The sequence below is a fragment of the Micromys minutus genome (assembly GCF_963924665.1).
Source record: "Micromys minutus genome assembly, chromosome: 24".
In the NCBI taxonomy this organism is placed as follows: domain Eukaryota; kingdom Metazoa; phylum Chordata; class Mammalia; order Rodentia; family Muridae; genus Micromys; species Micromys minutus.
The window spans coordinates 33,450,621-33,466,160 of NC_137959.1; the positions used below are offsets into that span (position 1 = coordinate 33,450,621).

General features: G+C 49.3%; 1 protein-coding gene across 1 annotated transcript in view; it reads left to right on the plus strand.

The window, feature by feature from the left end:
* The window catches only part of VAC14 (VAC14 component of PIKFYVE complex), a 96,144-nt gene that overhangs the window by 74,789 nt on the left and 5,815 nt on the right, over positions 1–15,540 (plus strand). The window contains exons 15-17 of the mRNA XM_080936623.1: positions 11,375–11,549; positions 12,729–12,847; positions 13,789–13,868. Coding sequence (XP_080792749.1) covers positions 11,375–11,549; positions 12,729–12,847; positions 13,789–13,868 — 374 coding nt within the window. The remainder of the gene's footprint in view (positions 1–11,374; positions 11,550–12,728; positions 12,848–13,788; positions 13,869–15,540) is intronic.

Genomic DNA, 15,540 nt, shown 5'->3' on the forward strand with positions numbered 1-15,540 from the left:
AAACTCTTCAGCAGCACAGCTCCTGAAAGTGCTGGTAAATCCCCCATATTCTCCCAAGGTGGCATTGCCAGGGCCTGGAGCAGGCACCCTAATGGGCAGGTTGGACAGTACCTCTCAAGCCTGTTCTGGAAAATTGGGAGGGTAAAACACTAACCCAGCATCATATACATACACCCAGGAGCTCCTCAAGTAGGGAGTCTCCCTAAGTTTAAGGGAGCCTACATGGCTGGGTGAGGAAACTGATAGTACCAGGTGTAGTAGCTTTACCCTGAAAGGCAAGCACCGGAAGTCAAAATGGCACCCCAGGGTAGAACTCTCAGCGTACATTGAATATGGAGACATTTACCACAAGCAATTGTCAGGATCCCTGACCTGGATCCACAGCTACAAGGTCAGTGTTTGAAGGGAAACATTGTCGCCTTGGGCCATGCACACTGGAGCTGCTGCACCCACACCAGCTTAGACTGTAGAGCAGAGGAACCAGGGGAACCCTGCCAAGGGCTGGGTGTCTGGCTGCACACTGCCAAGTTAGAAGGGAGTGCTACCCATCTGTAAATGTTTGGGGATCCATAAACAGTAATGACGAGCCATCCCTTGGCCTAGAACGAAAGGACTCACTTGGGAATGATTAGATGAAGTAAGAGAAGATGAACAGAACAATGTAGGAACAAAAATGCTGTTGGGGCAAGGGACACCCCAGTCAGTCGTTCAAGGTAGAATGACATAGCCCCACTGGGCTCTGGGTACTGCATTTGCTTGCTAACCAGAAGCAAGCTCCTGAGGTTGAAGAGGAGAGGGGTGCAGATGGAGGGACAGGCCATCTCTGCCCTTGGCTTTCAAGCTGTAGGAATGGAGCCCTTACATAGAGAAAAGAGGTGACCTGATTCTTTCTACTGCTGCCATACACTGTTTAGCCAAATGGAGCGAGTTCTGATCCCACTATGGTCCTGAACTTAAGTTTCTTCTGTCCTAAGGGTTGGAGCATGTAAGCCAGGCTGGAAGGTGGCATTATATTCATCAGGAAGGTGAGAGGCCAGAAGCTGCATGCCAGGCAAGTAGCCTCTTCACAGGCAAGCACTTTGGTGGAGAAGCCATAGCATGTTCTCAAGAGAAAGTCTTGCTTAAGGTCAGAGCCCAGAGGGCTTCAAAGGGAAAGCAGTTGTGCCAATGGCTCTCAGATAGTCACCAAGGAGACTCCAGGGAACTTAGGACTTAGGGTGTCGTTTCCCTGACAGTATCAGCCCTGGATTCAGAATGGCAACTTTGATCATATCTCCTTGGGGACCAGAAGTCATTATTTTAAAATCCCCTGCTCTGGACCTCAGACAGCAGCTGGCTTGAGACCCCTGACAAAGGTTTCTGGGAACCTGGTGTTGGAGTCACTTCTGTTAACCTCCCCTGCAATCTGAGTTCAAACCTGGCCGTGAGCTGTGCATGCGGTTTCTAGGCCTTACTCCTTTCCTGGCCCCTTGAGCACAAGCCATCACCCCAGCAACTAATACTAGGACCAACATTGCTGCAACTGGATGTTTCACTGCCACAGGTGAGGTCCTAAGTGCAAGGGTGGTTCGAAGTTACACACTTCCTTGGACTATGGGGAGGGAGCTTCTGGGAAACCTGGGCTCAGAAGACCTTAGTGGGCTGGCAGATTAGTAGTAGAGCTCTTGGACTGGAGAGATGGCGCAGCAGGTAAGAGCACTGGCTGCTCTTCCAGAGGTCTTGAGTTCAATTCACAGCAACAACATGGTCGCTTACAACCATTTATAAGGAAATCTGATGCCTTCTTCAGGCAGTCGGATGTATATGCGTCAGAACACTCATATTAAATAAATTTTTTTTAAAAACTTTAGAATTCACTAAAGAAAATTAATTAATTAATTTAAAAGGCTCCAGTGGCTCATGTAGCAGCTTAGAATCATTTTGGAAGTGGGAACCTCATTTGAGAAAATGCCCCCTACCATTAGCAAGCCTTTGGTGCATTTTCATGACGTGATTGATGTGGTGGGCCCAGCTCACTGTGGGCAGTTCCACTCCTGAGCAGTTCCTAGGTGGTATAAGAAGCAGATTAAACAAGGAATGTCCATGGCCTCGACCTTCCAGCTTCCAGGTTCCTGCTTTCAGTTCTTGCCCTGGATTCCCTGGTTAGTAACTACAAGCTGTAGGAAGAGATTAACCATTTCCTGCCCCATGCGTTCGTGGTCATGGCAATGGGAAACTCCAGCTGAGGCAGCCTTTCAGCACACAGCTCTACAGGCAGGCTGAATACCATACCAGGTGACCAGCCTGGTCCTTCCTAGCCACTGCTTTTCAGTTTCACAAGTATCCTTCCCTTCGGTCCAGTCTCCTCCCTTAACTGACAAATTTGTATGCCCAAGAGGGAGCTAGAGCTGGTCTTGAAGGGCTAACCCCAGCTCTGGGAAGAGATATTAAGAACAGGCTGGTAACAGACAAGAGGGTGAAGGCTGTCCTAACAAGGCAGTGGGTGTTTGAATGCAGCCCAGAGGAGGCTCAAGTAGTCCCTGTGGATCTGCCTGGGAAAGCATTTAATAAGTGTGGAAAATAAGACCTAGCAGGTCCCTGGACTGTCATAGATAGCTTCTGTTCTGGGGAGCCCTTCCTATGGCAAGGCCTCCTGAATACCCTGGGCTCTGGAAGAAACAGACGTCACCTCTCTTCACTGTTCCCTGTAAGTTCAATGCCTAGAACAAACTCAGAGTAGGGACCTGCTGCCTCAGCAAAAGGTCAGCTCCTTGTGACAGCTCCCACCCTTATGAAACCACCCTGGGGTAAGCCCACCCAGGTGTCTATGACAACTCTTCCCCCCAGCCTGGCAGGAGCTTCTATTGAACTGAGGGACAAACAACATGAAGACAAAAGGCCCCTTTTTTCCTCTCACTTCATCTTCTGTCCCCTTTCCATCAACTCCCAGCAAGACCCAGAAAAACAAGCCCTCATGCCCCGCGGCCTCCTCCTCCTTCTCCTCCCAAGAAACTTAAGTATCAGACACATCAACTGCATTAAACACGATGGATTTTTAAGGCATGAGTTGGCAGAGTTACCACGGCTCTCTTTGCCCTGAGGAGCACACTGCCTAGGATTGATGGAAATAAAACAGATTTACAGTTTTCATACTGGGAAGCAGAGAGTTGGAAGGGAATGGGGAAAAGCAGGGTGCACTGGGACTCTAGAGCTTTCTGCACCTCGGCTGAGAGCCCACTCCTACCCAAGCTTCTGACTAGAAGTTGCTTCCTCTTTAAAGCCTGAAGGAACCCAGCTGTTAAGACAGGGAGGGAATAGGCCCTGCTCTCTGGGGATGGCTCTGGCCTCTGCATTTTCTAGCCTTGCTGCTAGGTTGCACCCAGGTTTGTTGGCTCAGAGACTCTGGACATTTGGAGGAAAGCATCCAGACACTTACCCCTACCCCCTGACCTCAAACTATTAAAGGGAAGATGAAAATCAAGTAGTAGCCAATGTAGAGAAGAAGCAAGAATCCTCCTCCATGTGTGGATCTGCTGTGAACAGAAATGAAAAGAACAGAGGGAAAAGGGAGACACAGAACAGGAGTCCGAGCTGATGGGAGTTCTGCCCTACCCTCAAGACAGGTGGGGGCACTACACACCTGGAGCTTGTGCCCCATGCCATCTCACAGAGGCAGGCTTGAAGGCATCACTTTGAGACCAGGTTATCTTCCCAGGAACACACTAGAGATCTCTGGACCTAGGCGAGAGAAAGAATCCATAGCCCTGATGCCGGACCATAAAAATAAGCCCAAAGCACTAAATGAGGCAATGTTCAGAGCTGGGGATTTTTGCTCAGGTATAAGATGTATCAAGCAGAACTATTCGAAGTACCCAGTGACATTATCTAAAGCCTGCTGTTCAGGTAACACAAACAAGGTACTCAGGACAGGGTTAGGGGAGAATTACAAGAGCTGGAACACCCCTCCTCCACCTGAGACCTGCCAAATAAACGTTACTCTGGATTGTCTACTGTCACGTCCGGCTAACATGGGCGTTATTTATGGCCACTGGGAGAGGTTGCCATGGAGAAAGGTAGGCGCTCCAGCTGCCTTCTCTTTTTGCTTGGCAGGTTTGTAGTTGAGTGTGTCCCCCACAGGCCAGCTGTTAGCACTCTGTCGGTGGCCATTTTAGTATTGTGACATTGAGACAGTCGATCGTCCCCATTGTCCCTTTACCCATCTTGAATACCCTTCCCTGCCTGTTCCCACTAGCCAAGGCCAGTGGGCACAGGCAGGAAAACACCCTATAGGTTAGCACCATCTGCCCAGCTGGTGGAGGAACGTTCATTGGCTGGACCCTTCTTCCCAGACTAAGCACCTCCACACACCAAATATTTCTGCTGGAGGTCAGAGACCTTTCTGCTTCTGCCTTTTGTCACTCCCTAAAACAGGCCAGGCCTAAAGGAGGGTGGGAAGGAAAGAAAGTAGACAGCAGAAGCTTGCCCAGTAATTGGCATAGCCCCTCCCCAGCTGCCCTCAGGTCATATGTCAGCGCTGCCACACCCTCATGCTGTACTAAAACAAGTCAGACCAGGGGAACCTAGGGTAGCAACATGCCCTTACAAGACTCAGAGTCAAGATCTGGGAGGGGGCCCCATATGAATGTCCTGAGCATGAGGCCAGGGCACCTGGGAAGGATCAGTGATAACGTGGAGTGGGTGGCTCATTTGACCTTGCAACTATGCTAGCTTGTACTTAAAGGATAGATGGGAGTGGGGCCCTTCAGAAAGTTCCTGACGCCACATGTGGAGTTCAGATTCCCCAGGAAAACACAGCAAAAGGAAGGCACACTGGAGAAAGACCTCTGTTGCTGCCTGGCTCTTCTCTTGCTCTAGATCAAGCTTTCTCCTGTCTAACCGGGCCACAAAGAGCAACTGGTGTCTCTGGAATCACCCAAGGGCTCAAGGCAGTACATAGCCGGGAAGACCTTCCTCCCAGCTGCCTTGGGGCAAGGTTCCCTAGTGTTGGGGTGGGGATGTTGAACACCCAAGCTTCCACCACATTTCCAAGGTTGGAGCTTCCCTCAGATGTTTGACCAGTGGTGGTGGTTTAAATGACAGTGATCAACAGGCCCACAGCAGCCAGGCAGCAGTGCTACAGCACCTCCAGCAGACACTGGCCCTCCAGAGATCTCTGGACAAAGCAGTGTTGTCTCAACTCTGAGGGGAAAGTGACAGCCCCTTTCTTGGGTCACAAAAGTGTTCGAGACTTCCACTGGAGGAGCAGGAAGCACCCAGAAGGCACTAAATGGTGAGGGGCAAAACCACATCTACAAGGTTCTGGGCTGTGCCTGACAGGCACAGAAAGCCCCAGTTGGGACCAACAACCCATTTGCTACCAATCAAGTTTCTTCCCGAACAGCACTCAGCACTCGCACCTAGCCACTCACCTGACATTTCCTGGGTCATAACCCCACATGAAGGGCTTCTTATTGATAGACAGAGACATGGACCCATGTCTGGGATAGCACAGGAGGCCTTCACAGACCCTATCTAGGTTCCCTTTTGCCCCTCTCTGCCTTGTCCCCAAGCACTTTCCAGGCCATTGTCCCATGATGAATAGCACTTTAATATGGGTATTAAAAACTATGGGCAAATGTGTAATACTTGCAGGCTGTGCTCCATTATTGATGCTATGCTTGAGAGCCAAGCAGGCAGCTCAAGCTGGGCTGGGACTCAGCAGAGAAGTGATGACGCAGCAGCCCTGCAAGGCAGCCATCTGCCAGGCCGCCCATGGGCAGGGACAGGCACACAGAAGGCCGAATGATAAGGGCACTCAGGCCAGAAGCTGAATCCTGCTTCTAAAGTCTCCATTTTCCCTCCCCCATCATGTGTGTGACCAGCATAAGGCATAGGTCCTTCCTGAACCTTAGACTACTCTTCTCTGTAAACTGCAAAAAAAAAAAAAAAAATACAGGAAGACATTGCTCACACTCCAGGGCTAGACACATGAAATCTGTAGCTGCCAGTGCAGTCCTATGATAGGATTTGGGGTTATCCCTCCCCTACTTCCTTACAGAGGAGATACAAGCATCCTGTTCTGACTAAAAGCTCTCCTCTCTCTTCCTCTTCCTCCCGCCACCATCTCTCCCTCCCCCTCCCTCTCTCTCTCCTGCCCTATACCGGCCTGCTTCTTGTCCTCTTTGCATCCTAAGGCACTTTAACATGTGAGCACTCTGGACTAGACAGAGCTGTTCTTCTTGCCCTGACCTGCCCTGTACAGTCCTGTCATCTTGTGCCTCTCTGTCACAGTAGCTCCACCTCTGCTTCCTTCCCCTTATCACAAATTCTAGCTGAAGGACTAGAAATAGCAGGAGTCTCCCAGGTTATGATCAGATGTCCAGAGCATCAGGGGGGCTGAAAGTCAGGCCTTGGCAGGGACTTCCACTGTTGCTCTCTAAGGACCAGTTCCCAGCTTCCCACTCCCCACTATGGCCTTTCACAAAGGACACACCTGGTGAGAAGATACTGTGGTTAGAACATAGGTAGTGCCTTCCAGAGGTAAGGACTTGGTCCCCAGGGTGGTGCTGTTGGGAGGTCACTGGAACATGCCCTTGGAGGGGATTGGGGGACCTCAGTCTCTCTCTGCCTCCTGGCTTCTAATAGAATTCTTTTGCTCCATCCCATGTTCCCATGGGCCCATGGGAGTCTATCCTTGACAGAGGCCCAAAGCTAGGGAGCCTTCAGGCTCGCACTGGAACCTCCAGAATCAAGAGCCAAGGAACCTTTTGCTATTGCTTCAGATTTTCAGGGGCTGCCATGTTCTGTGTTCTTGGAAGCATGTGCTCTGGAGACTTCCTAGGATAACAGGAGACAGGGCAGGGTAGCTCTGGGATGACACACTTGGTATAGGGGTAAGTTCAAGTCTAAATGTCTGTTCTCTGCCAGCCAGAGCATTTACAGCCTGCTGCAACCTGCCTGTGAGTGAACCTAGAAGTGTCAGAAGTGGGAGAAGGAGGGACAGTGGTCTCTGCAGACCTGTCCATGAGCCTTTTATTCTTTTTCTCATTTTTCATCTGCATAGGGGCTTATTTTTCATATTTGGGTGTGCATGTGTATGTACACATGCACGTAGAGGCCCAAGGTTGATGCTGGGTATTGTCCTCAATAGCTCTTCTCTCATACTCATTAAGGTGGGGTTTTTTGATCACACCTAGAGTTTACAGCAATGGCTAGTCTAGCCAAGGTACTCTAAGGATTTCATTTCCATCTTCTGAGGCTTGCTATCACACACACACCTGACATTTTCATGCATTTGGGGAATCCAAATTTAAATCCTTGAGCTTGCATAGCAGATACTATAACCGCTAGGATATAACCGTTGAGCCACTTCCCAGCCTCTGTACATGAAGCCTTTGAACAAAATGAGCAAGGTCCCTTTGTGCAATAAAATCCAGCCCTAGTGATAGAGCAGCTGCTGCGAATCAGGTCCTCTTAGTTGGAGGTACTTGAGGGTCACAGACAAGACCTTGCCTTTGTAGCTCATATTCTAGTGTGAGAGACAACAGCCTAGCAAAAGCACAGCCACAGTGCCAACGCTCTGAAAGAAATTGGGCCTTCTCTTAGAGGTTGGCAGACAAAGGTGGCACATCAGACCTAGGCTTCTCCAAGGTGCAAAGTGGACTTGAGACCTCAATGGCCAGAAGTCAGCACAACAGATGTGGTAAGGTCCACATCAGAAGACCAGCCCATAGGCTAAGGTGTCCCAAGCAAAGGATATCAAGCCGAGGCTGGAGAGGTTTTTGTGCTCAGCAGCAGGAGCTGGGCTTCACAATAGACCCAACAAGAAGCCATGGATGAGGCCCTAAGAAATGGAGAGGCTGGCTTGGATTTGCCTTTTAGATTTGTCTGAGCTACTGTGGGGAAAGCTAGAGAGAGGAGGCTTAGTCATGTGAGTTCACACTGCTTTTACAGAGGATCAAGCTTGGTTTCCAGCACCCACACCAGGCAGCTCACAACCATCTGTAACTGCAACTCCAGGGGAATCTGAGGTCCCCAGCCTCTATGGGTACCTATAATAAGACACACAGAGAGAAACACATAATTAAAAATAATAAAAATAAGTATTTTTTTTAAAGATTTATCTATTTCATGTGAGTTATCTTCAGACACAGCAGAAGAGGGCATCAGATCTCATTACAGATGGTTGTGAGCCACCATGTGGTTGCTGGGAATTGAACTCAGGACCTCTGAAAGAGCAGCCAGTGCTCTTAACTGTTGAGCCATCTCTCCAGCCCAAAAATAAGTATTTCTAAATTTTAAAAGAAATTTTAAGTGAATAGGAAGTCAGACTGAGAGGTGTCTTAGGATTGATCCAGCAAGACATGGCTGGCTTTTTCCCTGGTCAGTGGATCTCTCCCAGAGATGATGCTGAGACGGGATGTGAAGGCAAAGCCCTGAGCACAAGGCCAGACCGGGATGAGGAGCTAGTGACCATGAGACTGGGTCAGCAGCATAATGGTGCTTACTACTACAGGAAGGTAAATCTTCAGGGACAGCAAGAGTTGTACAGAGGCCGTGAAGTCCAAAATGCCTGGGAGACATCCACAAGGACTGTCTCCTCTGGAGTCCCCTCAAGGAGGCCTAGGGCTGAAGAGGCAGGCACATGTGGAAGTCACTGACTCTAGGCCACTTTGAACATATTCATGGGACTCAAGCCCACTGAAAGACAAAGACAAAGAAAAGGGGATGTGGCATTCAGGTGAGGTAGGGAGGAACGTGGCAACAAGATTATTTACAGAAAACTCTCCCACCCTGACCTACAGAACCAGCAGCAGAGGTTCTCTGGGACAGCAGGAGACCATGGTGCCTGCCTGCTTTTTCTCAGCCTTGCCTGCATACACAGACCATCCCTAACCCATCCAACTGTGAGGGCTACCCCAGGCTCTAGCTTCTGCGAGTCCCAGCCTGGCTGACCTGGGGTCCTTGGAAAGCACTGCCTGGCAGCCATTCAGCTGCTGCTCTCTGTCATGGAAACGGCAGCAGCTGTGGGCGATGGACACTTTGCAGCCATTTGTCAGTACTACTTCTCCCCAGCCTGCCCTTTTTGAACATTTCTGTCCCATAGCCTTGGAGACAGGGCCCCTCCATGGGTGGACAGAGGGTAGAAAGCACTGTCTGAGTTCTACAGAAAGGTTCCTCTTCCCAGGTGCCATGCACCAAACATTATCTTCCCACCTGCCTTGGCTGCCTCCCCCCCATTTCAGACAGGTATTGCCTCCATTCAAGAAATAAATTGCTATGTTGACATACTGGGTCACCTGGCTATTTGAGATCACAGGGCTCCAAGGCCTTTGCCCATCCACATAGAAGTGGCCATTTTTTAATTGAATATTTTATTCACATTTCAAATGTTGTCTTCTTTCCAAGTTTCCCCTCTGTAAACCCCCTCTCCAATCCCCCCTTACCCTGCTTCTATGATTCTGCCTGTTTTCCCCTCCCCCTCCTCTCTTCCTCTCAAGTTCCTCCCACCCTCTACTTCCCTTGATTATTTGTTTCCCTTCTAAGTAGAACTGAAGCATCCACTCTTTGGTCTTCCTTCCTCTTGAGCTTCATGTGGTCTGTGAGTGGGTATTTCAAGCTCTTTGCCTAATACCACTTATCAATGAGTGCATACATACCCTGTGTATTCTTTTGTGATTGGGTTACTTCACTCAGGATGATACTTTCTAGAGCCATTCATTTGCCTTCGAGTTTCATGAAATCATTGTTTTTAATAGCTGAGTAGTATTCCATTGTGTAAATGTAACACACATTTTCTGTATCCATTCTCCCATTGAGGGACAGCTGGATTGTTTTCAGTTTCTAGCTATTATAAATATGGCTACTGTGAACATAGTGGATTATATGCCCTTATCATGTTTGAGCATCTTTTGGGTATATGCCCAGGAGTGGTATAGCTGCGTCCTCAGGCAGTACTATGTCCAATTTTCTGAGGAACCACCAGACTGATTTCCAGAGGGTTGTACCAGCTTGCAATCCCACCAACAATGGAGACGTGTTCCTCTTTATCCACATTCTTGCCATTCTGACTGGTGTAAGGTAGAATTTTAGGGTTGTTTTGATTTGCATTGTTTGCAAATGTTCAAGCAAAAGTTGAACATTTCCTTAGGTGCTTCTCAGCCATTCGGTATTTCTCAGTTGAGAATTCTCTGTTTAGCTCTGTTCCCCATTTTTAATAGAGTTATTTGGTTCTCTGGAGTCTAACTTCTTGAGTTCTTCTTGAAGCAGAGGCTTCAAGGTATTGTGTACTGAATAACATAAGCCACCCTTTGAGGCAAAATGCCTCAAAGCTCCTTCTTGTATGGGACTTGATCCGGGCTGAATTTCTTGCTTCATTATATACACCAACCATGGCTTTGCAACTAGACTTGAAACAATTCTGCCACACTCCCAGCCCCAGCCCCAAACCCCAAAGCACTTGGTAATGGAAAGGCAAAATCATGAATCCCAAATGTCCCCAGCCTAGATCCCATGGACCCAGCAGGCTGGTACAAGGACAGGCAGACAGAAGACACTAGCCTAGCCCAAAGATCATGGGGACAAGGTACCTTGACCAACAGTCCCTATCTAACAGGAAGCATGTACATTTAGCTGTTCACTGCCCCTTGCACACCCCTGCCCCACCAACAGGCCCTCGCAGTCTGACCTCAGGATGTGTTCAGTCTGCTGGTATTTCACTTGGCCCCAGGAACCCCGAGAAACCTGCTTTTCCTCGTTCTCTAGGTTTCTCTCTATAACAGAGCCTCTTTCTTAGAGCCTAGTTCTTACTCCCAAGGCTCTTACTAAGAAATGTGTGGTCCAGTTGTTTTACCTCCCTGTGCCAATGCCACTTGGTTGACATGGTCACTTTAGCCCACAAGTGCTACTGGGCACAGCAACCTGCATACATCCCTTCAAGTAAGGCCAGAACTGAACACCATAGACATTTTCACCCAAGAGACTTGTGTATGGAGACATTCTCAGATAAAGATGAAGTCTAGAGAGAAGTAAAATTCAAGAGGGGCAGAACCACCTTGGTGTGGGGAGGTACTGTTGATGTATACCGGAAACACACACAATATAACTTGTAGATTTGCGAATCTCAGGAAGGTATCTCAGTGCATTCCTAGTAGCCAAAGGAAGGCCTGACCGTTTTCTGAGGGAGGTAAAGCACAAATAGAGCTTGTGTGCCATAGTTTCTAATTCAAAGATGATATTGGGAAGTAAAGAGATGTTCTGTGTGCTGCTGCAATCCCTGGGGTCCTTTTCCTTGCATACCCCAGCACTGAGGCCCCCTACAGTCCTAATAAAGAGCAGGTTTCTCTAAGACCCTGAAAAGTCTCTGGAGTGTGACCTTTCCTGGCTTGTTTTCCAGGCAGCTCTGCCTCCTGCTGAATGCAGAGAACATCTTCCACTCCATGGCAGACATCCTGCTTCGGGAAGAGGACCTCAAGTTTGCGTCCACCATGGTGCACACCCTCAATACTATCCTGCTCACCTCCACTGAGCTCTTCCAGCTGAGAAACCAGCTCAAGGACCTGAAGACTCTGGTATTCCCCTCTGACCCCATGTTAGGCTTGTGGGTATACGGTTATCCCGCTCACTCCTTGGCTGTTCCCAGGAGGCTCCTAAGAGATGGGTAAACTGGGAGTCTTCACTGCCCAAGACCAGGTCCACAACTCTTTCCAATTCCTCCCCAACCATTCACTGTCCCTTTTGAAACAGGCTCTGCTGGATCTGGGATGCTCTGCTCAGCAAAGTCTCTTTCACTTGGTAAAAATTGAAATATTGCTGGAAAACAAAGGGTTAATTGCTCTCTTTGTGTTCCTCTCTGCTCTGGCCCCTCTCCCAGCTGAACACATCAGTCTCATAAAATGCCTATCATCATAAATGCTTCAAAATGCATGACACTTCATTGCTTCCTGCCCCAGGCTTTGGGTTAGGGTACCCAAAGATTGGTCAGAAAGAACAGAGAGATTACCAGAAAGCCAAGACACTGGGGTTCCCTCAGCTTACAGAGCCCAGGGCCATCGTGGGTACATGAGTGTCAGGGATTTATCTCCCAGTCTGGGTTTGGGTCACTCTGCCCCCACCCCGCATGACCCTACCTCAACCTTACCCTGGGAGTCTCAAGGACATTTAAGCCCATGTCTGTGAAGATAGCTGAGGCCAAGTGGTTTGGAATGATCCAGGCCACAGCCCTGCCTTCCTCCTGTGGTTCCTTGCAGACATCTACAGAAAAAAATCTTAAGAATTTTCCTCAGCTCAGGGACTCCCTGAGTATGGGCTCATGAGACCATGAGGAAGTGGACTACCAAGAAGGGGAAGATGGGATTTAGGGGGAGAGAGAGGAGCCTGGGCCCAGAGGAAACTTCTTCCCAGCCCAGGCTCTGGGACCACAGAGTTCCGAGAGACAATTACTGTCATTTTGCCAGTGGCAGAAATGTCAGCTTACAAAGGGTAGGCTCACTTTTGACTAGGCCTTGCTGCCACTACCACGTGGCTCTGTGAGGCCAGAAGGTAATAACAGGGTCTAAGGAGCTGTCAGCATTTCCTTTGTGACAGCTCGTTCCCAGCTGGGCTGCCAAACACAGCCCAGTGCTGAGCTGGCATCCCAGCTGCCCCCAAGAGCCACATGTCACAGCCCCTCAAGATCCTTCCCTCCCTACATCCTGTGTGGATCCAGTGACAAGGAGCCAAGCCTTCTAACTGCTTCACCTCTTTCTCAGGAAAGCCAGAATCTCTTCTGCTGCCTGTACCGCTCCTGGTGCCACAACCCAGTCACCACCGTGTCCCTCTGCTTCCTCACCCAGAACTACCGCCATGCCTATGACCTCATCCAGAAGTTGTATCCTCTGTTGTCATCCATCCTCTGGGGAGGGCCAAGAGTGGCCCCTGCTGCCATTTTCTTATACCCACCTTCCAGGGCTTGGGACATCACCAAGGCCTCCCACCAGGAGTGCTATGTGGAATGGTGTGTTCAGAAAGGAGCTGTTATCTGCTCCTTCTAAAGGGCCCTTTTAGACCTCCTGAAGGGGAGGCAGGAGTGGAGACCAGCTGAGGTGTGGCCCACCTCCTTCATTAGGAAATAGACAGGTACTCAGTTCCCTGTATCTCCTGCTAACCCTCTCCCCCACACTTTTTTTTTCTTTTTTTTTTTTTTCCTTTTTTATGGAAAAGGCCTTGGTATAAGAACATGATGGAGAGACCTGTAGGGCTGGCTCACCTGTCTGAACTTTGAAAACTTCAGGAAGAACCAGGAGCCCACCTCACATACACAGGATGCATAATGACCTGCCTCACCAAAAGGCATCCACAGTCAGAAAATTTTTAATCTACCACTGGAAATCAAAACAGCCTCATCTTTGAACCTAGGATCAGAACAGTGTTGGGGAAGTAAGACTTACTTCCTGCTGTGATAGCACAGAAGCCTTGTGAAGGGTGAAGTGTTCCTGCATGGCACCCTTCCACAGATAAGTCTACTTTTCTCAGCCACTTGGGTGACCCAGAAACTTTAAGCCCACTGGCCAGTTCTAAGCTTCCCTTTCCCACTAATGCACTGTCCTCTCTGGTAAAAACCAGGAGCAGAACCCAAGCATCCATGAGAAAGGAACAGCTGGGCCACACCCCATTTAGAGGGACAGGAAAAGAGAGATTGGATGTGAGTCTGGGGAAGGGACAGATGGGATTCTGAGCCCAAGTTCAGATGGACTCCCTAAAGTCCATCCTTTGCTACCCATTGGGCAAAGACACTCCCAATAAGGACACTTTCCTTGACTGCCCACTCAGTGGGGACCTGGAAGTCACAGTGGATTTCCTCACAGAGGTGGACAAACTGGTGCAACTAATTGAGTGCCCCATCTTTACATGTAAGATCCTGTCAGGGCCGTAGACCTACCATGGCCTTCAGCAGGCCTGGAGGCAGAGTGGGAGGTATGGAACCAATTTCAGATGCCACTCTTAACTGAGTGTGGAGACTGAGGGAGCTGACCCCAGAAGTCTTCTAGCATGTCAAGAAGATAGTATCAGAGAAGGGGCCCACTGGAGTGGGATGGGACGCATTGCATCAGAACTTAGTTTTGTCTCTGTTTCCTCAAAATGGGTCACATACACACAGGCCAGTGCTGTCATGAAACCCATCAGAACGTTAAAGCCAGACCCTGCCCTGGGCTGTTTCTAGCTGCCTCTCCCCAGCCTGCTGCTTCTGCCCTGACTCTGTGGTTATAGGTACTTCTGCTTGCCCAGGAGCTGGCATGTGCCAGGAACCAATGAGCGAGAGCTGCCTGGTGAGTAACACCCAGGCTAAACGTGCAAAAGCAGCGGCTGCCTGGGCAAGCACAGCTCTTGGTGCCTCCACACATGCTGCACGCCTGCTCCCCAAAGCAGGCAGCACTCCAAATAATACGTGTGTTTATAGTATAGTGGAGAAAGCAGAGGCAGCCCTGGCTCTAGCCACCTTCCTAGTCTAGGTGGCCACCTGGGCCTCTGCTCCTTGGCAGCATCTCTGGCCTAAGTGATGAGCCTTTACCCTGGGACCCAGAAACAAATGTGGGCCTCAAGGATTTTCCCCCTCCCCCAGCTCCCTCACATTTAAAGGACCAGCTGCTCTAAGCAGCAGGTGCTGCCATGATTCAGGCCCTGGAGACAGCAGGAGAAAGACTTCAACCTGTCCAAAGCATGCCCTGCCTAGCACTTCACTTCCTGAGGGCCCCACAGGGTAAAAGAATTCACTTGAAAGCAGGTCTAAGCTAATCAAGAGGAAGCCCTGAGCAGCTCATTCTCAAGTATAAGATAGAGAAAGTTCCAACAGCAAAGATGCTAAGCAAGCCAAGCTCCTCAAGGTCCGGTGGGAAGAAAGAACTGGAAGCAGGTTCAGGCTTTTCCACAGCTGTGTACCTGGTAAAAAGTTTTCCTAGCTGGGCAATAGAGGCACACACCTTTAATCTCATCACTCAGAAGGCAGAGACAGACAATATCTCTGAGTTTGAGGCTAGCCTGGTCTACAGAGTGAATTCCAAGACACCCAAGACTACACAGAGAAACCTTACCTTGAACAATAAAGCAAAGTTTCCCTGTGCAAACACCTTGCAGATCAACTCTTTTGTAACCCCAGCAGGTGTTTCTCCTTCCTCCAGCTGCAGCATCCAATGCAGCTCAGTCTTCATACAGCCTACCTGGAGCCAGCATCCAGTCTTACCGGCCAGCCCTGGGCTTATGGGCACCCAGCTATAAAATCAGGGCTCACACAAGCCCTCAGGTTTGATTACTTTGCTTCTGTGTCTCACAGAACTCTAGGAAGCAAGTTGTTGCTTCTCATAAGAGACACTACAGTAGAAATGGAGAAAGAAACTAGTATACTTCTAACCCAATCCTGAGTTTTTATGGGAGCTTCATTACTTAAGCATGGTTAATTTACCTTGGCCATTGGCGACCAGCTCAACCTTCAACTCATCAGCATGAAAAATTTTGAAAGATTCTGAAGACTGTAGAAGTTCTGTGCTAGGAAGCTTGGTGAATATCAGATATGTGTGTTACAGTATC